This window comes from Myotis lucifugus, unplaced genomic scaffold, assembly GCF_000147115.1.
Source record: "Myotis lucifugus unplaced genomic scaffold, Myoluc2.0 scaffold_1019, whole genome shotgun sequence".
Taxonomy (NCBI): Eukaryota; Metazoa; Chordata; class Mammalia; order Chiroptera; family Vespertilionidae; genus Myotis; species Myotis lucifugus.
The window spans coordinates 74,312-100,672 of NW_005872067.1; the positions used below are offsets into that span (position 1 = coordinate 74,312).

General features: G+C 52.2%; 1 protein-coding gene, 1 long non-coding RNA gene and 1 pseudogene across 2 annotated transcripts in view; 2 read left to right on the top strand and 1 right to left on the bottom strand.

The window, feature by feature from the left end:
• The window catches only part of LOC102435815 (PRAME family member 12-like), a 6,910-nt gene extending 2,815 nt beyond the window's left edge, over window positions 1-4,095 (top strand). The window contains exon 5 of the mRNA XM_006107120.1: window positions 3,601-4,095. Coding sequence (XP_006107182.1) covers window positions 3,601-4,095 — 495 coding nt within the window. The remainder of the gene's footprint in view (window positions 1-3,600) is intronic.
• Window positions 4,096-17,885: 13,790 nt separating this feature from the next.
• Window positions 17,886-21,027, bottom strand: LOC102433031 (annotated as a pseudogene).
• LOC111824234 lies at window positions 21,028-26,361 on the top strand. The gene is made up of 2 exons (XR_002827304.1): window positions 21,028-21,138; window positions 23,942-26,361. It is a non-coding gene; the product is annotated as an uncharacterized LOC111824234 (long non-coding RNA).

The following is a 26,361-nucleotide window of genomic DNA, read 5'->3' on the forward strand; positions in this document are numbered from 1 at the left end:
TTCACACGGTGCAGGCAGGTCCTGATTCTAAGGGCACATACGAGGCCACATTGAGCGCTGGCAACACTGACTCATAGCTAGCCTGGTTCCCACCAACCAACAACAACCACACAGCTTAGTGTCAGAGCTCTTCAGTGACACTAGGGTGGTGGGAGGCTCCCACTGCACACAGCCCAGGCCCACGCAACTCGACCTTTGAACCATCGGGGGATAATCAGAATGAAGAAACGACACAACACTTAGAAGAAAGACAATGAGGAATCACAAAGAAAGGAGATTAATGAAGTTGAAGCATGCAACATGACAGAAAAAGAATTCAGAATAATGGTTGTACAATTCATTCACCGGATGGATGAGAAAATCAACAACCTATGCAAGAATCAGGAAGAAACGAAAAGTGATATAGCTACAATCAAAAACACCATGGAAAGTTTCAACAGCAGACTAAAAGAAGCAGAAGACTGAATTAGTGAGTTAGAAGATAAGGTAGAAAAACAAGCTCAATCTGAACAGCAACTGGAGAAAAAAATTAAAAAACAGGAGGAGAGCCTAAGGGAACTTCAGGACAACATGAAACGAAGTAACATACGCATAATAGGGCTGCAAGAAGGACAAGAAGAACAGCAAGGATTAGAAAATCTATTTGAAGAAATAATGACAGAAAACTTCCCAGATATGGGGAAGAAAAAAGTTACACAAGTACAGAGAGTCCCAGGCAAGATGAACCCCAAAAGACCGACACCAAGACACGTCATAATAACGATGGCAAATGTACAAGACAAAGAGAGAATCTTAAAGGCTGCAAGAGAGAAACAGAGAGTTACCTACAAAGGATCCCCCATCAGGTTATCAAACGATTTCTCAACAGAAACACATCAGGCCAGAAAAGAATGGACAGAAATTTACAAAGTGATGCAAAGCAAAGGACTGAATCCAAGAATACTCTACCCAGCAAGGCTATCATTCAAAATTGAAGGGGAAATAAGAAGCTTCACAGACAAAAAAAGGCTAAGGGAGTTTATCACCACCAAGCCAGCAATGCAAGAAATGATGAAGGGACTGGTGTAAAAAGAAGAAATAAAAAGCCCAGAAAGAAAACAGCCACAAAAAAAAATAGAAATGGCTACAAACAAGTACCTTTCAATAATAACTTTAAACGTAAACGGACTAAATGGCCCAATCAAAAGACATCAAGTGGCTGAATGGATAAAAAAACATGACCCATACATTTGCTGTCTACAAGAGACCCACCTCATTAGAAGGGACTCACACAGACTGACAGTGAAGGGATGGAAAAATATCTTTCAGGCAAATGGAAAGGAAAAGAAAGCTGGGGTAGCAATACTTATATCGGACAAAATAGACCTCAAAGTGAAGGCCATAACAAGAGATAAGGAAGGCCACTTCATAATACTAAAGGGATCAATACAACAAGAAGATATAACCCTGATAAACATATATGCACCCAATGCAGGAGCACCCACATACATAAGAAAACTCCTGGAAGATATCAAGAGAGAGATTGACAACAATACAATCATAGTAGGGGACTTTAATACACCACTGACATCACTGGATAAATCCGCTAGACAAAAACTCAGCAAAGAAACAGCAATCCTAAATGACTCACTAGATCAGATGGACTTAATAGACATCTTCAGAACACTTCACCCCAAAGCCACAAAATATACGTTCTTCTCAAGTGCTCATGGGACATATTCAAAAATAGACCACATATTGGGTCACAAACAAAGTCTCCCCAAATTCAAGAAGATTGAAATCATAAAAAGCATCTTCTCAGACCATGATGGCATAATATTAGAAATAAACTACAATAAAAAAACCCAAAATACTCAAACACTTGGAAGCTGAATAGCATGTTATTAAATAATGATTGGGTTACCAATGAGATCAAAGAAGAAATTAAAAACATCCTGGACACTAATGACAATGAAAACACAACAATCCAAAACCTTTGGGACACAATGAAAGCAGTCCTGATGAAAGCAGTCCTGAGAGGGAAGTTTATAGCTCTACAGGCCTACCTCAACAAACAAGAAAAAATGGTAGTAAATCATCTAAATCTACAGCTCAAAGAATTAGAAAGAGAGCAACAAGAAAAGCCCAGGGTGAGCAGAAGGAAGGAGATAATAAAGATTAGAGCAGGAAAGGCAGTATCCTGCAGCTAAGGCAGCGAGAGGGAAAGGACTGCAAAGAGTGGGAGGTGGTTTGCAGTGGAAGTCCCCTCTGCAGACTGGCCTCCCAGTTGTTGCTGCAGAATCTTTTCCAGGTCTGCTCTCTCTCTCTCTCTCTCTCTCTCTTTTAAATCCTCACCTGAGGATATTGTTCCCATTGATTTTTAGAGAGTGGAAGGGAGGGGAAGAGAGAGAGAGAGAAACATCTATGTGAGAATGACACATCAATTAGTTGCCCCATGCTCGTGCCCCAAGCAGGGCCTGGGATTGATCCTGCAAATGAGGTGCATGTGCTTTAGTGGTAATCAAACCTGAGACACATCAATGCAAAGGCCAACACTCTATCCACTGAGTGAAACCTGTTAGTGCCATGTTTGTTCTTTATGTATTATGTGAACTAGCCCCAGATATCCGGTGCCTGGAGCCCAAGCCATGGACAGAAGTAAGCCTGAGTTGACAGCATTCTTGGTTTTGTCTCCCAAACTCAAGGCTCAGGGATGCCAACCCTTAACCTAGACACTGTCCAGTTCTCTGAGCAGGTTCCCGGGGTTTTCCTTATGTCTAGTCACTCTCCATAGGGCAGTGCGCTGCCTGGCAGCTGATGAAAGGAAGGTATGAAGATGTCGTGAACTTATCCCTGCCTAAAAGGAGACTCGGTGTTCTGGCTGCTGGCCTTCATCAGATTGTGAAGACAGCCCTGGGCTTGGACAAATCCATCTTCTGCCACCTCCATTGATTTCTAAAGAGTGAAATGGAGGAAAAGAGAGAGAGAGAAATACCGATGTGTGGGAGAGGCGATTGGTTGCTACAGCACATGCCCCAACCTGGGCCGGGCATTGAGCCTGCAAGAGAGATCTGAGCCCTTGACCATGAATTGAAACTGAGACATTCGAAAGCTGTGTCCACTGAGTCAAACCAGCTAGGGCCAGGTTTGTTCCTTTTAGGCATTAGATGAAAGAGCCTCCTGTGGCCCAGAGGTTTGGTGCCTGGAACCAAGCAATGGACAAAAGGAAGCCTGAGTTGAGAGCATTCTTGGTTTTGACTCCCAAATTTAAGATTCACGGATGCCTACCCTTGACCTAGACACTGTGAGGCTCCCTGAGCAGGTTCCCTGGGTTTTCCTTATGTCCAGTCACCCTCCAGAGAGCAGAGCTCTGCTTGGCAGCTAAGGAAAGGAAGCTCTGGAGATGTCGTGAACTTGACCCTGCCAAAAGGAGACTGGGTGTCCTGGGTGCTGGCCTTCATCAGATTGTCAGGACAGCCCTGGGCTTGGACAAATCGGTCTTCCTCCACCTGTAAGCCCCCCTCTTTTTACCACTGCCGTCCCCAGGAACTAATCGCTCCATCTCTCCCCAGGTGCCTGCAGCCCCCCTTGGACAAACTCTCTATATGGTTTTGCTCGTAGCTGACACACTCAGACCTGACACACCTGGTCCAGTGCCCGAACCTCAGGCAGCTGAAGTCCCTGGGTCTGTATGGCACCAACCTCACTGATTTTAGTCCTGAGCCCCTCCGAGCTCTGCTGGAGGCAGTGGCACCCACCCTCCAGGATCTGCGCCTGGATAACTGTGGGATGGTGGACTCCCAAGTCGAGGCCATCCTGCCTGTCCTGAGCTGCTGTCACCAGCTCAGGGACTTCACCATCTCTGAGAACCACCTCTCCATGGCCACTGCGGAGAAGCTGCTGCGACACACAGCCGGGCTGCGCAGTTTAGAGATCGAGCTGTACCCCGTCCCCCTGGAGTGTTACAGGACCGACCAGACTTTGGACCAGGAGGAAGTTGCCCCGATCCGGGCTGAGCTCCCGGGGACACTGAGGGAGTTAGGACAACCCAGGACCATCCATCTTGTCACCAAGACCTATAGCTCTTGGGAGGTTTATGACGTGGCATTTTCATGACATGGGGCCTGTGATGTGCCCCTCTAGTGACCCTGCTCACCAGGTGCACCTAACAAGAGCTTCCTTCTAGGACCCTGGAACCTGAAACCTCGGATTGGGGTGCAGTATGCGGGGCCACTCATGTTTCATGTTCATGCTCAGTGTGAATGAGGAAAGGGACGGACCCAGCCCGGGTACAGGATTGCAGGGACAAAGGTTGGGGAGTTCATGGGATCTAAACACAAAGTGTCCTACAACCAGAAACATGAATCTGATTTCCTTGAGGAGGGGGTGGGGATTCAGGCTCAAGGTGCATCTGTGGGAGTTAATCCTAGGGTGGAAGGTTGTAAAGGAATGTTCAGAAATAAAGACAATTTCAAAGGCCACCCTCTGGTCCTCCGTCATGGAATAACCTGTCTCCCCCACTTTACACCTCAGTTCCTGATGAAAAAAGGTGTGGAGGGGTCAGGATCAGACACTGGAGCTGCTGGGATGCGGTTGGGCTGTAGGGCTCAGCACCATTATATCACTCCCTCCAGGTTTTTCCTTCTCCCTGGGCATCTCTGACCTCCTTGTGGCTGCTCAGTGGGTGGACCCAATGCTACTTTCTATGTGGTCCACTAACCCCTGATGTGAAGGGGACTTGCTGCTGGCTCTGAACCTGGATGTGAGTGGTCCTCCTAGTGCTGCTGGTGAACCCACAGGTCTCAGGACTTGTGCCAGGAGGGGTTCAGGGCACAAGGCAGGGCCCCCAGTTCCAGAAGGGCTTGTCCACACAGCAGAGGAACAGAGCTGCTGGGGCCTCCTAGCACATGCCTGTCAGCCTGGTGTTGAGGAATTAACCCGCTTGCAGCCAGGAAAATCATCCAAATTCCTTTGACCAAAATACTAAAGTTATTCAGGAACATAAGACTTTTCACAGCATTATACATTTATAGGTCTCTCAAACAAACAAAACCCCGGAAAACACGTTGCAATGCTTACCCTTCCTGTTTCTATTACTATCAACCCTTCAACCCTTTAGTGATGTTTTCAGGCGGCATTGGCGGGGGCAACACAGTGCGGGGCGTGGTCACTGAAAGAAAATTCCTAAATCGCCCCTTCTTCCTGCGCGGAGGAAATTTCAAAGTCTAACTGACAGTCCTTCATCCTCATCTTGGGAGTGTCTGTTTTTCTTGACTGCTAGGGGAGACAGAGAGAGAGAGGAGAGAGAGAGAGAGAAAGAGAGAGAGAGAGAGAGAGAGAGAGAGAGAGAGAGAGAGAGGATGAGAGAAGTTTTCAAAGCCCCCATCCCCACCCCCCGTGGCCGACCCTGCGTCCCCACCACCCTGGTGATGACGTGATGACGATGCAACCTATCCTTGTCATGCGCCACCTTCCTGGCTACCGCTTTTATAAGCCACAAAGCGTGGTCGACCAGAGGGCCGGGTTGGTTCCTTGTCGTCACAGGGCGGAGCCAACTCACGGACAGCGCTTGCACAGTCAGCAGACAGAGGGGTGTGAATGGAAGGCAGTGGATCGCCATACTAGCGCTTTGGATGGAGGCACATCATTTATAAATAACACAAAGCAGTACCTGTATCTCAAATGGAAACTTCTTTCTCAGACATGAAAAATGTAGGTCAAGTCACTTGGACACTATGGACGGCTGTGTCGTGTAGAAATGGGCAGACATGAATTAGGCATTCTGAACTTTGTCCTCCTTTGGGTTTGTCCTTGTGATCCAAAGGAACTCTCCCCAGCCAGGAAAGGTATGAGGTGGACTGAAGTGGACCACAGTGGGGTTTCTGGCTGGAAACCAAAAACCACACCACTGGTGGCGACCGACCAGGTGTGCCGTGCCCTGCCCTGCCCCAGAAAGTCATAGTCAGGACTGAACCAAGGACCTTCCTCTTTCTTTCTTTCTTTCTTTCTTTCTTTCTTTCTTTCTTTCTTTCTTTCTTTCTTTCTTTCTTCCTTTCTTTCTTTCTCTGGCTCAATGAGGTCTACATACACATGACCCTTCTACAAAAAACACAAAAAGCAACAACCAACAACCAACATATGTTGGCATCACTGGCTTAAAGACAAACACAGACAGACAGACAGACAGACAAAGACAAACCTCTCTCTCCCTATCAGGTGAATTGGGGCCAATTTGACCAGGAAAATATAGGTTGCTCCTGTCCCATTTCCTCGTTGAAAGCAGACAGATTCTGATTTTAAAACAGCCCTCCGTCGGGTAGATACCCCTACCTACGACTGTTGACACACAAGCTTGACTCCCAGGGAGAGGGAGACTTGGTTGGGTAGGGTTAAGAACGGGTAAAGTAGCCCTAGTCAGTCAGTGTCTCCGAGAGCTTCAATACCTTCACCTCTTAGGATCATTGCCATTTTCCCAAAAGCGGTGTGAGTGAGGAGAAGGGAGATTCCCTCTCACAGTCCTCGGAGCATCCCTAGGTTCACTTTGTCTGTTTTCTCTTTGTAAATCCAATTTCTGTCTTTTTGTGTGTTGTTGTTGTTGTTGTTGTTGTTTTTTCCTACACTATTTCTAAGGGTGACCTGGCCTTTGATAGCAGAAACAGACTCCTCTACAGTTTCACAGCAGACCTCATGGACAGATTCTGTTGCCTCGCCCTCAGAAACCAGCAGGTGTATACGTCGTGTTCACATAAAAACATTCAAACCAATAGAGAACTTTCATGAGTTTACTTGAGCCAAGCTGTCCACACTTGCCGGGAAGCAGAATCTCAAGGGGTTGGGACAATGCTCCAGAGAAGAGCTGTTTTTCACTTTGTTTTATTCATTCTTTTTTAAAATTATTATTTAATATATTTTTATTGATTTCTGAGAGGAAGGGAGAGGGAGAGAGCGATAGAAACATCCACAAAGAGAGAGACAATCACCCCCCCCCCCATCGCTGCCTCCCACACACACACCACCTATTTGAGATCGAGCCCCCAACACGGGCCTGAGCCCTTGACTGAAATCAAACCCGGGCACCTTTAGTCCCCAGGCCGATGCTCTACCCACTGACCAAAACCCGCCAGGGTTTGTTTTATAAGTGACAATCCAAGGGGGAGAAGTAAGTGGGTTACAGGAAATCCACTGGTGAGAGATGTAGGACAGAAGGAGGGAGGGAGGGAGGACGGGGGAAGGGGGGAAACCTCTGGGATTGGATCAAAGGTAAAATGATAGACGCAGACTTCTTTTAAAAAAAAAATTTTTATTGATTGGAAAGAGGAAGGTAGAGGGCGGGAGAGAGAAACATCATAGATGAGAGAGAATCTTGGATCGGCTGCCTCCTGCATGCCCCCTAGTGGGGATTGCTGGAGCCCGAAACCCGGGCGGGCATGCGCCCTGGACCCTAATCGAACCTGGGACCCTAAGGTGGACGTCGGCTCTACCCACTGACCCAAACCGGCCAGGGCCACACCTACTTCTTTTACTTAGGTGGGCACAGGATAGTTAGTTAACAGGCAACAACACACGTGATAACAATAGCAATGAAGGAATTTATGGTCTCTGTCCTGCAGGGCCCCCAGGCACATTTGCTTGTGTGTGTGTTGGGGTGTGGGGGGGCGGAGCGGGATGGGGTCGTCGGGATGTTATAAGTTCCTCTGACATTTCATTGGTATGTTGTGTCTTAGATGCAAAAGGACCATAGGTTCAGGTAAACACTGACCTTGTCAGGGAAGACTCTGGCCTCGATGCGACTACCCACCACAACTGCTCTTAGTAACAGCCTCTCTTCAGACCATCCCTGCGGTTGGTCGCGTTAGGCCTTTCAGTTTGCACGACGGCCATGCAGGCCTTCCCTGAGCTCGTCGGGTTAGCATGTGGCCCCTTTTATCCACAGTTGTGTGGGAATAAACAAGTCATCCTTTCTGTCAAAATTTGGAGTTTAGCCTTAGCTGGTTTGGCTTAGCCGATAGAGTCCTCCTGCGGATGGAAGGGTACCGAGTTTGAGTCCAGTGAAGGTCACCTGCCTGGGGTGTGGGCTCCATCCCCAGTGGGGGAGGCGGGGGAGTTCTGCAGGAGGCAGCTGCCATTTTGCCTCTAGTAACTTGGCAGCTGCCATTTTGTTTTTTAATATATTTTATTGATTTTTTTTTTTTTACAGAGTGGAAGGAAGAGGAATAGAGAATTAGAAACATCAAAGAGAGTGAAACCTCAATCAGCTGCCTCCTGCACACCCCCTACAGGGGATGTGCCCACAACCAAGGTACCTGCCCTTGACCGGAGTGGAACCTGGGACCCTTCAGTCCGAAGGCCGATGCTCTATCCACTGAGTGGAAGGGAGATTGAGAGGGAGAGGGAGAGGGAGAGGGAGAGGGAGAGGGAGAGGGAGAGGGAGAGGGAGAGGGAGAGGGAGAGGAAGAGGGAGAGGGAATTGTTTTTCTACTTGTTTATTCATGCGTCCCTAGCTTTTTAAAAAATATACAACAGTAGCAATGAGGGAATTTGTGGTCTCTACCCTGGGACCCTGGGCTGTGCCCCAAGAGCACTGGAAAAAAGGAAAGTGAAGTTGATCAGTGATTTCAAAGTGCTTTCAAACACTTTCATATAGTTTCCAGCCTGTTAGAAGTGAATTCCAAGTGGTGTCAAATACTGTTCTACAGTGTATTGCTCTTTAGCAGTGATTCCCAAGTGTTGTCAAACACTGCTCTACACTGATTCCTGATGTATTTTTTAAAAAATATATTTCTGATCAACGGAAAGACTTGTATGCATGCATATAAGCATAACCAATGGACATAAGACACTGGGGGTTAGGGGAGGCCGGATTTTTAAGGGCGGGGGAAAAAAGGAGACATATGTAATACTCTCTGTAATACTTTAAGCAATAAAACAATTAAAACAAAACAAAACAAAAACAAATATATATAAAATTCTTTATTGATTTTAGAGAGGAAGGGAGAGGTAGAGAGACTGAAACATCCATGATGAGAGAGGATCATGGATCGGCTTCCTCTTGCATGCCCCCTACAGGGGATCAAGCCTGCAACATGGGCATGTGCCCTGGGCCAGAATGGAACCCGAGACCCTTCAGTGCGCAGGCTGATGCTCTATCCCCTGAGCCAAACTGGCTAGGGCTTGATGTGTTTTTTAAAATCTATATTTTCATTGATTTCAGAGAGGCAGGGAGAGGGAGAGACCCGTTAGTTTCCTTCTTGGTCAGAAGGCACCTGGGGCCCCTGGGGCGCCTCCTTGACATGTGTCCTTTGGTGGTGTTTAAATGTCCCCAGTTGGCGGAAGGCCAGGTGGCAATGGGGACTGGGGTAGGGTCTCAGGCCCGAGTGGGTGCGCATGTGGACGTTGAGGTTCTGGCGGTGGCCAAACCTATTCTGGCAAACGGCGCACTGGTAAGTCTTTTCCTGGGTATTTCTCTCTCATCGATGTTTCTAGTTCTCTGTCCCTCTCCCTTCCTCTCTGTAAAAAATTAATAAAATATATTTAACATAAATAAATAAATAAAAAAGCCCAGCCTGGTCTGCAGGCGATGGAGACCCGGTCGCAGACCAGTAGGATTCCGCTTGGCGGGAGCTCGCTGCCATCTCTCCTCCTCACTCAGGCCGTGGGGTCACCGTCACCCGTGAGAGCCATCGGAAGCCGTGAGTTCCGAGCCATGGGAAGCGGCTGGACCTGGAGGGTGAGGGGGGTCCAGGAGGTCATGGCTCGGGGTTTGTTTGGAAGTTGGGACTGAGATGGATTCAGGGACCAAGCGAGGGCGGCCCAGGCTGCTCCCGTCACTCACCCGGAGGGTGGGGTGGGGCCTGGCGTTGCCCCTGTTCCAGGCCAAGGGCCGGATACACTGGAGGGGGTGCCGAGGCGGAGGAACTACAGAGCCCCTGGCCGGACCCCAAGAAGGTGGGACAGAAAGAAGGACCATACCCCACCCCCAGCCAGGCCCGCACAGACCTCTGGGAGCGCAGCCTGGCTCCTGGTCACAGCCCAGTCTCCAGAACCACCGCCCCGGTGGGCCTGGTGCTTAGCCGGCCCTTTCCCTGCCTCTGAGACGGACGTGGGGTGACCTGATCCTGGGGCCTCAGCGGGTGTGCGTATCTCCCGTGGGTGGAAATGGGGGAGCCCTCACCTCCATCACCTTTCACCAGGTCCCCGCTCTAGACTCAAGGGCAGGAACGGCTGCCCCAGGAGCTGGGTGGGTTCCCCCAAACCCCTCTCCCCCCACCGCACCCGCGAGGGTGGCACCCCCACAGAACCCGGGACGGGGCTGGCAACTCATCAGTGACTTTATTTCTGGGCAGATGCTGGTCAATTGTTTCCACGTGCTTCTGAGAGCCGGCATCTCCGTCCCCCTCCTGCCTTCCCTGGGTCACAGACCACGGAGCCCGCTGCCAGGCCCCTCCCCTGCCTTCAGCTGCCCCATCTGCCCAAGGAGCCCGCCCGGAGCTCCTCTCCTGGGACCCTGGCCCGCCTCGCTGCCCCCCACCACCCATAGGGTGGGTGCCCAGGGAGGGGGGGCAGGGGACTATGCGGAGGCCTCTTCCAAGGGTCGGGCGCACGGGGGTCAGGAGGGGGGGTGCAGAAGGGAGATCTGGGTGCCTGGACTTCTCATTGCCCTTTGCGAACTGGGACAAAATTCAGAAGAGAAACACTCGCTACTTTGAACTCAGGAAAAAGGTCAAGTCCACTGGGAACGGAAGCTCCCACAGCCCCAACAATGGGCAGCTCCGCCAGCTCACTGGCCCCGGCCCCTGCTGTGGCCAGCCCCCTGCTGCCATGTGGAGCTCTTCCTCTCCACCCCATCCTTCTCCTGTCAGTCACTCACCCCACAGACACCCCTGAGCACCCAGTGTGTGTGCCAGGCTCTGACTCTGGGGAACTCTGAGTCACAGAGAGTGGACAGCGCCACTGAACAGACTCTGGAGTGAGGAGAGGAGGCACTGTAGTGAGTGCTGATGCCTGTAGCTGAGCTCTCCTGGAAACAGACAGCACACACCCAGGCTGCCTCCACGAGGCATCATGGGATTTGTCTGCAGGACAACATCACACCAACCACATGCGTGTGGGGCCATGAGATAAGTGCACAGGAGACCCAGACGTGCCCAGTGAGTCCTGAGCTGGGCTTCTGGTGGTGTTTCCTGGAAGGGAGAAGCAGTTTTTCACAAGGGCTGAGCAGGCATGCCCGGGGCACCCTACTTGGGTTCAAATCCCAGCTCAGGACTCATTCCCTGTGTGACTTCGAGTCAGTCACCCGCCCCCACCCCCCAACCGCCCCAGGCCTGTTCCTTTTCTATGAGCAGGTGTGATGGTTAGTACCCACCTCGGGCACCTGTCCTGGACAGTGGTGTTAATAGTGGAGATCTTCCCGGGAAAGCCCTGTCCTGGATCTTAGACATTTTTTTCTTGCCTTTTTATTTTTATTTTATTTTATTCTAACTTTTGTTGTTGCTGGTGGTGGTGGTGCTAAACCTCACTGGAGGATATATTTTCCATTGATATTTAGAGAGAGTGGAAAGGAGGCGAAGAGACAGAGAGAAACATCTGTTGAAAGAGACACATTGATTGGTTCCCTCCCCCAAGCACGGGACCAGGGCCCAGGATCCTGCCCCCAACCAGTACATGACCTTGACTGAAATGAACCCAGGACCTTCATTCAGTCCATTGGGCTCAGTGACCGCAGACCCTTAGCTCTCCCCTGCAGGTGCCAGGACAAGCATCTCAGACGCACCCACATCTTTCATTCCAGTCTGACTGGGAAGTGGTTACTCAGGAGCAGGAAAGCTGACCACCACCATATTTGGGGAAGTTTCCAACCAATAAATGAACATAAGCTCAGATAAAAAAAAGTATTTGGAGTAGGCCACTACAACGAGTGTAATTGAGCCCATACTTATGTACCATTATATAGTAAACTCATTTTTTGAATAGTTCAGCGAGAGATTCAACAAATTGAGAAGCATAGAACAGACCATTAAAATAATTAAGTATCTGAATGTAGTTGTTTACAGTACTTTGGAATTAAAGGATTTCCAATAGATACAAATTGAAGATTTAGAGATGCGACTTGCATGTTTTCAAGGTAGCATTTGGACTCATGTGTTTGTCAACTTAAGGTCAAAAATTGAAAATCTGGAATGAAATCATTTGAATAATGAAGAAGATTGCAACTGTGGGTCTGAAACATGGTGTCTATTGGTCTGACATGAGAGGCTGTTGGTCTGATATGAGGACCTGTGGGTGTGACATGAGGGCCTGAGGGTCTGACATGAGGGTTCTGTGGGTCTGACATAAGGGGCCTGTGGGTGTGACATGAAGGGCCTGTGGGTGTGACATGAGGGGCCTGTGTGTGTGACACAAGGGTCCTGTGGGTGTGACATGAGGGTCCTGTGGGTCTGACATGAGGACCTGTGGGTCTGACCTGTGCCCTTGGGCCACGCCTCCTGGATTCAGGGTCCCAGCTTGGAGCAGCACCCACCTCAGAGGACAAGGACCTCCAGCCGGCTTCTAGCACCAGCTGCACCCCGTCAGGGACCCTCTAGAATGTTCTGGTCCAGCCGGGCTTCCAATGACCCCGCCCCAGCCCGTGTCACATGGAGCAGAAGAGGGGCCGCTGTTCGCAGTCAGCCCACAGGACAGGAGTCAAGGCTGTGACTGTGGGATTGTGGTTTCCCAGCCACAGATGCCGGGAGCACAGCCCATGGGAGTCATTGCTGTGCGAGTTCTCATCATTTCCTGTCCGTCCTGTCACACTGTGTGCATCAGGAGAGCTGGGGTTTTTTCTTTGTTTGTTTTAAAAGGTTTTTATTGATATTAGAGAGAGTAAGTGGGGAGAGAGAGAGAGAGAGAGAGAGAGAGAGAGAGATGGAAACATGGATTGACTGACTCGTGCAAGCCCCCTACTGGGTTGGATCCAGAAACCCCTCATGAACCTCACAGGGCATCAAACTGGGGACCTCCTGGTGGGTGGGTCCATGCTCAGTCCCGGAGCAAGCCCTGCCAAGCAGTTGGCTAGCCCCATGGTCGGCAAACTGCGGCTCACGAGCCACATGCACCTCTTTGGCCCCTTGAGTGTGGCTATTCCTAAGCCTTAGGAGTACCCTAATTAAGTTAATAACAATGTACCTACCTATATAGTTTAAGTTTAAAAAATTTGGCTCTCAAAAGAAATTTCAATCGCTGTACTGTTGATATTTGGCTCTGTTGACTAATGAGTTTGCCAACCACTGGGCTTCACCATCGATGTGTTAGGGCCCTTGATGTTCGCACAACGTCAAAGGCGCAGGAGCACCCATTTCTCAGAGGGTCCCCATCCTTAGGCAGAGCAGGGATGAGTGTGAATGGATGGAACTCATCCGAGCAGCCCGCTGTGCCCCTGAGCCTCCCAGTGCTCCCAGTCAGTTATACCTGAAGCCCTTCTAGAAGCTCCTCCGGGCTCCCTGGGCCTCACTGCCCCCCCCCCCCGGAGGAGCCCTGAGCAGCGTTGCTGTGAATATCACAGCAACTGCCATCCACAGGTTAGAACATCAATAGTCACGCCCAGCAGCACAGGGTCCCAGGTGCTCCATGACCCTTAAAATCAGCAGCAAGGGACACAGAGCGAGAAGGCAGGAAGCAGGACATGGCAGGTCTGCTTCAGCCATGTGAGCGTCCCCTGAGGCAGGGACACAGAGAGAGAAATGGAGGGCAGCAGGTGGCAGTGGTAACGGGGCCGCCAGCACCAGGGTGCTGGAGGGGCCTCTGGTCTCAGGGGATCGCACGAGGAGGCCTTGCAAGGGAAAACGTGCTGCAGGCCAGGGGGTGACTCTGTGAGGGACGCACCATGGAGACACTGGCTCGGGCCAGGGGGACAGTGACCATGGCAGCGGAGATGGACCCCAAGATGGCAAAGCTCATGTTACACCCCAAGTGGGAGCAGAACTCGTGTCTACATTTCAGTGATGAACTGGAAACCCAAGTGGCACCTCCATACCTGGCACCTTCCGCACTGTCTCACAGGGTGTATCCATCCCATCCGCCAAATTAGAGGGTCAGCCGTGTAAAAACATGCAGGTGTGAGAAGCAACTCACTGAAAACCAAGCTCCTACCTTGATTTTCTCTGTAACACGCCAGAATCTCACAGAAACAGGAATGGACTAAACATACAGAAAATGGGTAAAACAACTATTCATTCTCCAATGTGTTTATCTTCCTCTAGAAAATAACATCTCCACTGACGCAGGAGTGATGTTACCCAAGTCCAACATCAGAACTGTGCCATTGGAAGGTGGGTATTGCTCATATCCACCCTGAGATAAAATTTACATAAAATCTTCAATATTCCTTAAAAAAGAGAGACTTCTTTCAACAGCTGCACTGCTCAAAGAGAAAACGTATTTCCTGAATAATTTCCATGGAACTTTATTAACTTCCTTAGATTAGGAACTGACTTTAACATCTCACAGGGCAGCATTAATTTCACATTGATTGTTGGGGATTTAATATGATAAATGGTATTGATGAAATGATTACCGAATAAAGATCATTATTGATGATGTCTACATATTTATCATCTCAAATGTGATTTCACAAACCCAGGTGTTCCAGGGCCCCTCAGGAGCAGCAGGGAGGGGCTGGCAGGGGAGAACATGGCCCTAGAAGGAGACAAGAGCAGAAGGAGCCTGAACACCCATCTCTCCACACCGCGGGGTCCTGTGTGCAGGGCCCCCAGGAGATGAGGGTGGAGGGCGGGACCCTGGCTTGAGCTCAGGCTGACCTGCCCAGGAACGCCTCGCTGTCCAGGGTCCTGGAGATGCGGTGCATTAGGACACGTGACAAGGCCTGGGGGAGGCCTGAATCTCTGTGACCACAGGTGCTGGTGGGACAGGGTTCCACTGAGGGACAAGATCAGAGGAGCAGAGAGATGACCCGGCCAAGGAGTGACCACATCAAAGCTCACGATGCACTGGGCACTGACCACGCACAGGCCCCAACCACGCTTCCTCCTCACAGCCCCTCCTGTCCCACCTGGGACAGGCTCAGCACTGCAAACACATGGCTTCTGGAAAGTTCTCAGTGCTTCCATCCATTTCCTCTCAAACTTTAGGATCTTCTCCTTTAATTAACCCATCAACACTCCATGGCAAGCAATGAACAAAGTCACATCAGAGTCTCATTTCAATACGGAGCAGGAAGTGGCAGCTCAGAGCACCAGGGAGTAAAGGCAGGGATGGGGAGGGCCCAGCCCAACTCTGCTGACAGGAAAGAGTGGGGAGCAGAGCAGGCCAGCCCCCAAATCAGAGGTTCTTGAGTCAGGAAGTTGAAGCATGAACACATTTTCCATCACTCAGTCCCCACAAGGCAGCTGCCTCACGCTGTGGAAGACAAGCATCATGAACAGATTCAGGTCAGTAGCTGTAACTGGTGACATTCTCAAAGTCCACTTCATGCTCACAGTGTCCCACTGACTCTCCACCACCCTGTCCTCCCCTCTTCCTACCCCTCCCCTCAGTAGGGTTTCCCCTGTATAGGCCCAGAGAGACACATCAGAGCCCTGGGCGGTGTCATTGCCTGCGGTGGACACAGCAGGACAGGGTCAGACCCAGGAAAGAAGATTAAAGAAGAAAATATGGGGAGTGGTTTCCCCCCATTGGATCTCATCTGCACTGTCACAGGGCCTCAGGTATCTCCCCTCCATACTCACTGGCAGCCTGAGCATAGCTCCCTCCTTTTCCACCTGCAGGAAGAAAACATCCTGTGAGAGACCAGGGAGGAGGCAGACCCATGAGGCCCTAAAGGAAGCCCTAGTCCTGGGCCCCAGAGAAGTTTCCAGAACCCTGTGTATACACCCAGGGCAGGATGTAAGTCTTTCTCAGTACATCCTGCGGCTGCCTGACCTGCCTTGGCATTTAGTCTCCTCAGACTCGAGAAGAAATCAGCCACGGTTCTGAGGACCTGCCTCCATCCTGCCCTCCCTACAATGTGTTGGGCAGGAATTCCGGTTACGGCTGGAAAAACGAGTTATGGTTTCTTGTCAATATTTGTTTGGGGACTTGATGGATCAACCACTTTCTCTATAAAACTCCTACACTGTGCACAAGAGTAAGAAACGCATCCTGTGAAGTAATAAAAGGTCACAATGCATCCGGAAAACGTTCCCTTCCTTCTATCCAGGGGGCGTGTGGAGTCACTAATTGAATTCGGGGCCTGTGGTCCCTTCACTCCTGTCCAGGGAGGGTTGCCAACAGGTACCTCTCGGCGTCCCTTGAGAAGAAACACTTAGGTGCCATTCCCACCTTTGTGTTTCCACATCAACTGCTTCATCCTGATTTCCGTACCCTCCAATGGAATTACTTCCCTTATCTCACCCGTCTCTGCTCAGAAATGTACAGGTGTCCCATGGGGCAGAGTGACTCCCCCCAAATTCCAAGATATGTGAGATCCATGTAACCTCATTAAATCCTCTCCTTTTATTATTTCTTTCAAAGGAGAGGTGGGAGAGTTGGCATCTTGAATAACTTTCCCGACTGTGACAGCCCACGTGTGGCACCGCATTGGGAAGCATTGGGGGACACGGTAGGAGTGCCCAACTAGTGAAAGGGAGCCATCGTGTAAGTTGGGTAGTTTGAGGTACACAAGGGCTGAAAATCTCTTTCTGGAGAACAAGTACATTCTCACCAACAGGGGTAGGGGTTGTCTTTTCTCCACACTTTTGCCAACAGGTGTCTCTCCGTTTGGTCCATCTGTCCTTCTGAGCCTTTCACTCTCTCCTTCATCCCATGTGTAATCTCCTGTCATCCTGTCGGTGACGCTCAGCCTCTGACTCCCCCTGACACCCCATCCTGCTCTCAGTCTCTAGGTGCAGGGGGTTCGGCCAATGCATTTTCCACCAGGTTTGGAACAACTTACTTTCCCACCAGGAATATATGAGACAGAACGAGTCCACATTCTTGTGAACAATTGGTTTTGTCTGACTCTCATTCTCAATGCTGGGAGGTGGGCAGCAATATCACATTAGGGCTGAATTCAATTTCTCCTCTGACAACAACTGTTGGGCAATGTTCCTAAGTGTCCGGGCCATGTAACCAACCTTAAAGGACGATGGATTGGACACAGTGTTCATGAGTAGGTGGGACTCTAGTAAGGTGCCAGCATCTTCAATTATTGGGACCCTGTTGCTATTAATGGATCTGAGAAAGTGTCTCGTCTTTGCCACTGGCTCCTGGCACTGAGCTCCTAAAACCCTGGGCATATCGTGAGTGACAAGTGTCTTTGGGACGCTGATGAGATGGCTCTTGGCTGAGGGTCCTGGAGAGAGTCAGGGTGGGGGCTGGTCCCCAGAAAGACCAAGCTGATCAGAGGGTTGGAACCGTCAGGCCCTAGAAGGAGGCAAGAGCAGGAGGAGCCTGAAATGTATTTCTCCAACCAGAATCCTGTGTGCAGGGACCCCTAGGCCAGCGGGACAATGACGGCAAAAATGAGCCCTGATACTGTCAGACGGGGACACCCAGAGAATGAGACCAAAACTCCTACACGAACACAGTAACAGGCATCATATCCACAAAAGCAAAGAAACAACAAACACCCAGAAGAGAGGTTCTGAGGGCCTGACCCAGACCTGAGCCTTGGATGACGAGGGGCCTGGAGATGTGATTCATTCGAACAAGTGACAATGCCTGTGTATCCCTGTGACCACAGGTCCTGGTGGGACAGGGAACACTGATGGACAAGGTCAGAGGAGCAGAGAGGTGACACCGTTGAGGAGTGACCACGTTAAAGCCCATGATGCACTGAGCACCACCTGAGCACAGGCCCCGACCACACTCCATCCTCACAGCCTCTCCCATCCCCCCTGCAAAGAGCACAAAATACACAGGAATCCGCAGAATCCTCGGTGCTTCCATTTATTTCCTCTGAGAAAATAATTAATTAAAGGGTCTCCTTTAATTACCCGTCACCAGTCACGGCAAGAATTAAAACACGAGGTCAATCCACAGTCTTATTTCAATACAAAGCAGGAAGTTGCAGCTTAGAGCAGCAGGGAGTAAAGGCAGGGATGGGGAGGGCCCAGCCCGCCTCTGCTGACAGGAAAGTGTGGGGAGCAGAGCAGGCCAGCCCCCCAATCAGAGGTTCTTGAGTCAGGAAGTGGGAGCATGAACATCTTCCATCACTCAGTCCCCACAAGGCAGCTGCCTCACGCTGTGGAGGACAAGCATCATGAACACATTCAGGTCAGTGGCTGTAACTGGTGACATTCTCAAAGCCCACTTCATGCTCACAGTGTCCCACAGACTCCCCACCACCCAGTCCTCCCTTCTGCCCACCCCTCCCCATGGCAGGGTCTCACCTTTAGAAGCTGAGAGAGACACATCAGAGCCCTGACCTGTCACTGCCTGGGGGGTTGAGGGGGACACAATAGGAGAGGGTCAGAGCCCCAGGGCAGGAGACTAAGGAGGAACTATTGGGTGGGGTCCCCTATGGCTCCCATCTGCACTGTCACAGGGACTCAGGGGTCCCCCCTCCATACTCACTGGCAGCCTGAGCGTAGCTCCCTCCTTTCCCACCTGCGGGAAGAAAACATCCTGTGAGAGACCAGGGAGGGGGCAGGGCCATGAGGTCCTAAAGGAAGCCCTAGTCCTGGGCCTCAGAGAAGTTTCCAGAACCCTGTGTATAGACCCAGGGCAGGATAGGAAAACTGAGGGAAGTGCATGTGTGAGGACTGGACCCATCGCCATCCTGGAGGTCTATGCTCAGCAGGGACCTGCCCCCTGACCTGGGACTGCTGGGAACGGGGTCCCCACCACCAGCATCATCAGGTGATAAGTGGGTCCCTCATTTTCCCACGGGCCTTACTACAGAGTAAGTGTGAGCACAGAGCCCCACACTGGCCATCACACGGGTGGGGATGGTGCTTCCCATAAAGGAGGCGGGACACATGTCTACCTGGGCTTGAATCCCCAGTGGGACAGACACTCAGACCCCACCCCTGCCCACCTGAGCGCCGTCTCCCCCACATCACAGCTCCAGACACAGCTCCCAGCAGAACCAGGCCCCCAGCGATGCCCATGATGATGAAGATTAAGGTCTGAGGAGGTGGCTCTGGGAGGAGAAGGGAACGGAGGGTCAGGGCCCTGACCCCAGGCCTCAGCCCCGACCCCACTGAGGTCCCCAGGGACCCTGCTGCCCTGAGAAGAGGCTCTGTGCCCACGGCCCCTCCTCACCCCATCTCAGGGTCAGGGGCTCGGGCAGCCCCTCATGCTGCACATGGCACGTGTATCTGTGCTCCTCTCCAGGGGGCACCCCCACGGCCGCCCACTTCTGGAAGGTGCCGTCCCCCGCAGGCCTGGTCTCCACCAGCTCCATGTCCTGGGTCTGGTCCTCCCCGTCACGCTGCCAGGTCAGGCTGATGTCCGCAGGGTAGAAGCCCAGCGCCCAGCACCTCAGGGTGACCTCACGGGCAGAGACGGGTGGTGGGTCACGTGTGCCTTTGGAGGGTCTGAGGGAGGGAGAAAATGCAGGAACTTTGCAACCGCCATGGGACACTCCAGCAGTGCCCATGTGACCATCCTGAGAATGGACAGACACCTGGGTGGGGGAGGGAGCACACAGCCCACACACCAGCCTGGACAGAGGCACCTGGAAGGACCTTCTAGTCTTTAGAAAGTTCTAGAATCAGAGAGACACAGCCCAGGGCAGCAGGCCATGTGACTCAGAAAAGCTGGGGTGAGGCCTCAGACACAGTGGGTGTGGGCAGCACACAAGGCCTGAGAGAGAAGGTCCCGTTGGGTCCCAGAGCCCCTGCAGGGCCCATGGGGACCGCTGATGGGCTCTTTCAGGGGGTCTCCCTGCAACCCAGGAGAGCCTGCACCCCTAACTGCACCTGAGAGGAGGGGGGTCCCTCTGGTACCTGACCTGCCATTCAGGGGTCTCCCTCCCTGACCCCACGGAGGGGTGTCTGACACTGACCCCCTGTGTTATCTCCTTGTAGGAGCCCCAGTCCCGGGAGAGGGGGCGGCCCCAGGGCCCCTGGTACCTGCGCGCTGCAGGGTCTCCTTCCCTTTGTCCAGGTACATGAGCAGGGACTCCACACACAGGCCCTCCAGGTAGATCCTCCTTCTGTCTGCCGCACCGGCCGCCTCCCACTTGCGCTTGGAGATCTGAGCCGCCATGTCGGCCGCGGTCCAGGAGGTCAGGTCCTCGTTCAGGGCGATGTAGTCGGCACCGTCGTAGGCGTATTGCTCGTACCCGCGGAGCAGGCGCCCCTCGGGTCCCAGGTCGCAGCCAGACATCCTCTGGAGGGTGTGAGACCCTGACCCCGCCCCGCCCGCCCCGCGGGGACTGAATCTAAAACTGAAAGTGAAATCGGGTCAAAGTCCCCGCGGGCTCCTCCCGGGTGGGGGCCGGGCGGGTCCCGCCGCCTCGGGGTGACGCTCGGACCCGGACCCTCGGGGCGACCCCGGCCCGTCCGTGGGGAGGGGGGTTGTGACGGGCCCGGCGCGCGGCTCACCGTCCTCGCTCTGGTTGTAGTAACTGCGCAGGGTCTGCAGGTTCCCTCGGAAAGTCTGTGCGTTGCCCTTGGCCCTTCAGCGTCTCCCGGTGGAAATACTCCGGGTCCTCCCGCTCCACCCACGGCTGCTGCATCCACGGCGCCCGCGGCTCCATCCTCGGATTCGGGGCGTCGCTGTCGAACCGCACGAACTGCGTGTCGTCCACGTAGCCGACTTCGAGGTACCGGGGTTCCCCGCGGCCGGGCCGGGACACGCTGGTGAGGAAATACATCAGGGAGTGGGGGACTGGGGGGCGGGCGGAGGGCAGGGCCGGGGCTGGACACGCGCCTTCCCGGCCCCGCGCCCCCGCCGGGTCCCCTCGCTCCTCCCGCACCGCCGCCCCCTCCGACCCCGCACTCACCGGCCCAGCTGGGGGTCAGGACCAGCGCCCCCGAGAGCAGCAGGAGGAGGGTGGGGGGGCTCAGGACCCGCATCCTCGGCGTCGGGGGGACAGTCTGAGTCCGGGCGCTTCCGCGGAGGAGTTATAACCGGGAGCCTCGGGGACGCTGATTGGCTGCTCTGGAAACCGCTCAGCCAATGGGAGTGAGAAGTGTGGTCGCGTCACGAGTCTCCAGGAAGGAGGCGCCGACACAGGTTGGGAGAGGAGAAGTGAACCCAGGAGCTGGGGAGTCCCCACCACGGAGCTGCCCCCCCAGACTCTGTCCCTGCGGAGCCCTGAGCGCAGGCCTGGGCCCTGGGACTCGGTCCTGCCCCTCCTCCTGCGCGGGGCGCCCGTCACACTGTCCCCGAGGCCTGGCCCGGGCGCTGTGCTGTTCAGGGACTTTCCAAGGTTTTGGTGTCACCATCTCTGTGCGGCCTCACACACAGGCAGGCGCCCAGATAACCTGTGTGTGTGGTGACGTCATCATAGTGACCCTCACGGATCACACAGGGTGAGACAGTTATTAATCCAGGTCGCATGCTCACTGCCTATGAGATGGTAACAGGAGTCATGTATTTAAAAATATATATATATTATATTGATTTCAGAGAAGAAGGAAGAGGAAGAGAGAGATAGAAACATCAATAATAAGAAATAATCATTGATCGGTTGCCTCCTACACGCCCCACACTGGGGATGGAGCCCACAACCCAGGCATGTGCTCTGACAAACAGTTGAGCTCTGACCTCCTGGTCCATAGGTCAATGTTCCACCACCGAGCCCCGCTGGCTGGGGAATATTGAATAGTTTCTCTTCTGTTCTCTCACAGTCTCCAGGGATGTCTTGCTGGGTGGCTCTGGTCCTCATGCAGGTGATGTAAAGTGATGCCTTGTGTCTCTAAGTCCTAGAGACCTTCCTGTGCTGATGCATTTAATCACATCATCAAAGCTCACAGGTGTTGCTGTTCCCACAGAGCCCCCTAGAAAAGCGTGTCAGCACTGGGGAGCCGTCTAGCTCATGTGGTGGGACAGACCTTGTTCCAAAATTCTGGTTTTCTCTTGGGAGCTGACATTGTATCAAGACAACAGGACTGTCAGTTGGCACCTGCCAGGTGATATTTCCTGAAGGGAAAAGCTCACGTTCATTTATAAAAATATGTATTTTTGTTGATTTCAGAGAGGAAGGAGAGGGAGGGAGAGAGATAGAAACATGAATGATGAGGGAGAATCTTTGATTGGCCTCCTCCTGCTCGCCCCATTTGGCATTGGGCACACATTGGAGATTGGGCCCACCACTCGGACATGTGCCCTTGACTCGAATCAAACCTTCAGTCTGGAGGCTGATGCTCTACCCACCGGGCCAAACCAGCTTGGGCACTCATGTTCATTATTGAGAAAGTGTGAGCCAGTTCACCAAATCTCAGCAATACTAGTGTCTGTGCCATTCGTTCTGTTACATAAACATGGGCCAGGCCGGGTGTGGCTCAGTGGCTGAGCATTGACCTATGAACCAGGAGGCCAGGGTTCGATTCCCGGTGCGGCTCCTGCAGGGTTGCAGGCTAGATCCCCAGGGTGGGGCATTCAGGAGGCGGCCTACCCATGGTTCTCTCCCATCATAGATGTTTCCATCTCTGTCTCCCTCTCAGTTTCTCTCTGAAATCAAATTTTTTAAAATATATTTTTATTGATTTCAGAGAGGAAGGGAGAGGGAGAGAGAGATAGAAACAACCATAGTGAGAGAGAATCATGGATCTGCTGCCTCCTGCACGTCCCCTACTGGGAATTGAGACCACATCCTGGGCATGTGCCCTCGACCTGAATCAAACCTGGGACCCTACAGTCCGCAGACCTATGCTCCATCCATAGAGACAAACCAGCTAGGGCTCAATTTTTTTTTTAAATGTAAACATGGGCCCTAACCAATAGGAGGTGTTTCTCTGTCATCAATGTTCTAACTCTCCTATCCTCTCCCTTCCTCTCTGTAAAAATCAATAAAATATAATTTTTTTAAAAAGTAAACATGGGATCCCATGAGAAAGAGGCTAGCTCAGCGCCCACACATGATCTCCCTGGTACATGAGACTTGGGAATGTGGCAGAAGTGTTTTTTGTGTACTTCCCAGGCCATCGTATAAGGTTTTTTTTATCCTCCATTTTTATTAACGACAGTTAAGAAATTAATCCATTTGTGTAATGAATGCAACATACATATGTCTTCTTTTTAAAAATATTTTTAATATTTCAAATATAGTTGATGTACAATATTGTGTTAGTTTAGGTGTACAACTCTGGTTAGACATTCATATAACTTATACAGTGATCACCCCCATACATCTAGTACCCTGTGACCTCACATGTAGTTGGTACAATGTGATTGACTGTGTTCCCTGTGCTGTCCTTTCCCTCCCCGTGACCACACTGTAAGGACCATGTTGTAGCTCCTCCTCCTTCACTTGCTGTGCCCAGTCCCTCCTCTGCACTCCGGCAGCCAGCAGTCTGCTCTCTGTGGCTGAGTCTGTGGCTGCAGTAGGATCCTGTTCGGAGGATTCCAGGCGGCTTTGAGTGCCTGTTGTCGGGAGGGTGGTGGTCATTGTTCTGTGGTTGTGGGCGATGCAGGCACCGCGTTCACCTTTGGGGCATCTTCACCAGAGGCCAAGATGTTTTAAAAATGTGGATGGAAGGCCAAAGCCGGTTTGGCTCAGTGGATGGAGCGTCGGCCTGCGGACTGAAGGGTCCCAGGTTCGATTCTGGTCAGGGGCATGTACCTGGGTTGCGGGCACATCCCCAGTGGGAGGTGTGCAGGAGGCAGCTGATCGATGTTTCTCTCTCATTGATGTTTCTAGCTCTCTATCTCTCCCTTCCTCTCTGTAAAAAATCAATAAAATATATTTAAAAAAAAAACGTGGATGGAAGGATGAGGCTTCAGTAAAGAGAATAATTTCACCTCCTTCAATCGTGTCGTGTCGTTTAAAAGCGAAACTGGTTTTGTGCTCTGTCTGTCTGTCTTCTCTCTGCAGGTCAGTGCTGGGAAGAGGAAGGACCATGGAGGTCGGGTGTCAGCCCATTCATGCTGAGCTTGGCCTCAGCGCCCATGTCAGCGGAGAGAAAAGGCGAGTATGTCCTCCATCTCCTGCAAGCAGTGCTGACCCCCCACCTCCCGGGAAAGGCTCTCAGATCATTCAGGGTTCCACAGACCGCACTTTGAGAAAGGTTGATCTGGATAAACCAGGGAGAGAATCCCAACTGTCCCTGCCTTTCCCTCCTCTTCTCTTCCCAGAATCCCTCTGCATAAGGAAGGGGGTCCCTGCACCCCAAAACTGAGCTCACAGCACTGCCCCTGGGACCTTCTAGAAGAGAGTTCACCCTGAAAATCCGACAGGGAGTGTCCTCAGCCTGGGAGGGAGGTGGAGGGACAAGGGTGTCCCCTCTGGGACAGGGAGCAGTTTGTGCCTGAAGACACCAGGCCCACAGACACCCATGTGGTTTCTCCACCCCAGCTGAGTGTGTGCTCACATCCCAGACAGAAACCTGACGTGTCTGTAGGAGAAGCCATCTTGGCCCTTTTATTTTATTCCTTTGATTTTTAAAAATATGTTTTTATTGGCATTAGAGAGAGAGGAAGGGGGAGGGAGAAAGAGAGGAACGTGGATGTGAGAGAGAAGCCCTGATTGGTTGGCTCCCCTAAGCGCCCTGACCCGGGGTCACACCTGAAACCTTTTAGTGACCAGGACAGCGCTCACCCCACTGGCTGCACCGGCTAGGCCCGGCCCTTTTATGCAAATGGGCCGAGTGCTCTGACCTGAGGCCCGACCCTGTGCAGAGCAGTCTGTCCAGCAGGACATTCTGTGAGCGAGGACTCGCTCTGCGTCGGTTCCTCCTACGTGGCACCCTCCAGCTGCTGTGGCCACTGAGCCCTTGACACGTGGCTCCTGTGCAGAGCTGGGGGACTTGCATGTCATGGACCTTTAATTCAGCCGCCATGGAGGTTGTGGAGCTCCCACATGAGACAGCGCCCAGCTAAATGCTCTTAGTTTCCAGTCTTTGCCCCCACAGGACACCGTTTGGCTCATTGATGGATGGAGGTGACAGTTGTCTTCACCTGGAAGCCATGGGTTTTCATGTGTCACTGACTTCAGTTGTGTGTGTGGGTCTCAGATACACCCTCACTCACAGCTGCCAGGAGAGTGTAATTAATAGGCATTTAACACCGAGCTGCACAGGCATGAACTCAAATGTGAGTTACCCCCTAAGGGTGAAGGGTTCACAAACGCTCCTCCCTGCAGCCATCCTGTGTCCATCACCTGGGACCTTGGTGTTGTGTTTGTTCACCTGGTGAACATGGGCAGGCACACAGGGCTTTACCGCAAGAGAAAATGGATATTAAACCCAACAGACAGCAGCTCCCTGTAGGCCCCACACATACTTATACAACATAAAGCAGAGGCTGTCACCTGTAGATTCCACCCTAGAATCCCTTACCTACTGCTCCTCCCCTTAACTTCCCCCCAACATTCTAACAATTCTGTTTCCCTTCGCCCTTGGATAGCTCTCCCCCTGATGAAATTATATATGAAGCCTTTTCAGTTGTGTAATGAAAATTTCTCCATCCAAGACCCAAAGATGAAAAACCATGAAGGAAAACATGAAACTTTTCTGTGTCAACCTCACACCCCAGAGATACAAACTCAGGGCCAGAATCAAAGTCAGAGACGCACAAAGATGTTGACAGGGAAAGGGTCCCGTGGCCCAGTGTTCCTCAGCCAAAGGCCAGGAGGCTCCCTGTGGGCAGGCGAGGTGGGTCAGTCATCATTGCTGGAGGAACAATGCTTCCCATGGGGACCATGGGGCATCCTAGTGGGAAGGGGGGAGAGAGGACACATCTAGGGTGTGGGCTCTGGATGGACGGCCTGGGGGAGGGTCTGGGGAGCAGGCTTCTCTAGATGGTGCTGTCAGGAGGGGCAGCTCTATGGGTGGGCAGCTCAGTGACCATCTAGGGACAAGACCGCCTGCAGCGAGGGTGGAGGGGCCGCTGGGGAGAAGCAGCCTCGCTTCCAGGAGCCAGCGCAGGGAGCTGTGTGGTCCTCTCTGAACTGGGGGAGGCCCTGTGTGTGTCTGTGTTTAGACGCCGGGAGTGGGTGTTGCTCTGTCTCCCTTGTCAGGGCCTCAGGGCGGCCGGGTCTGAGGGTGACGCTCTGAGAGGTGACTTGTGTCCAGCAGGAGAGGAACCCGGCCCAGCTGTGAGCTCCGGCCCAGCTCCCGACAGCACTGAGGCCTCGTGTGTCAGACCAGTTCCCGTGGGGGCTGCTTCTCCTTCTGTCTGAAGTCCAATATCTAACAGCATCCACCACCCAATCCACAAGTAACGCACATGAGGAGACAATGTGGAAAAGATGAAATACAAACGTCAAACAAGTGTATTTGTAATAAACACATGTGA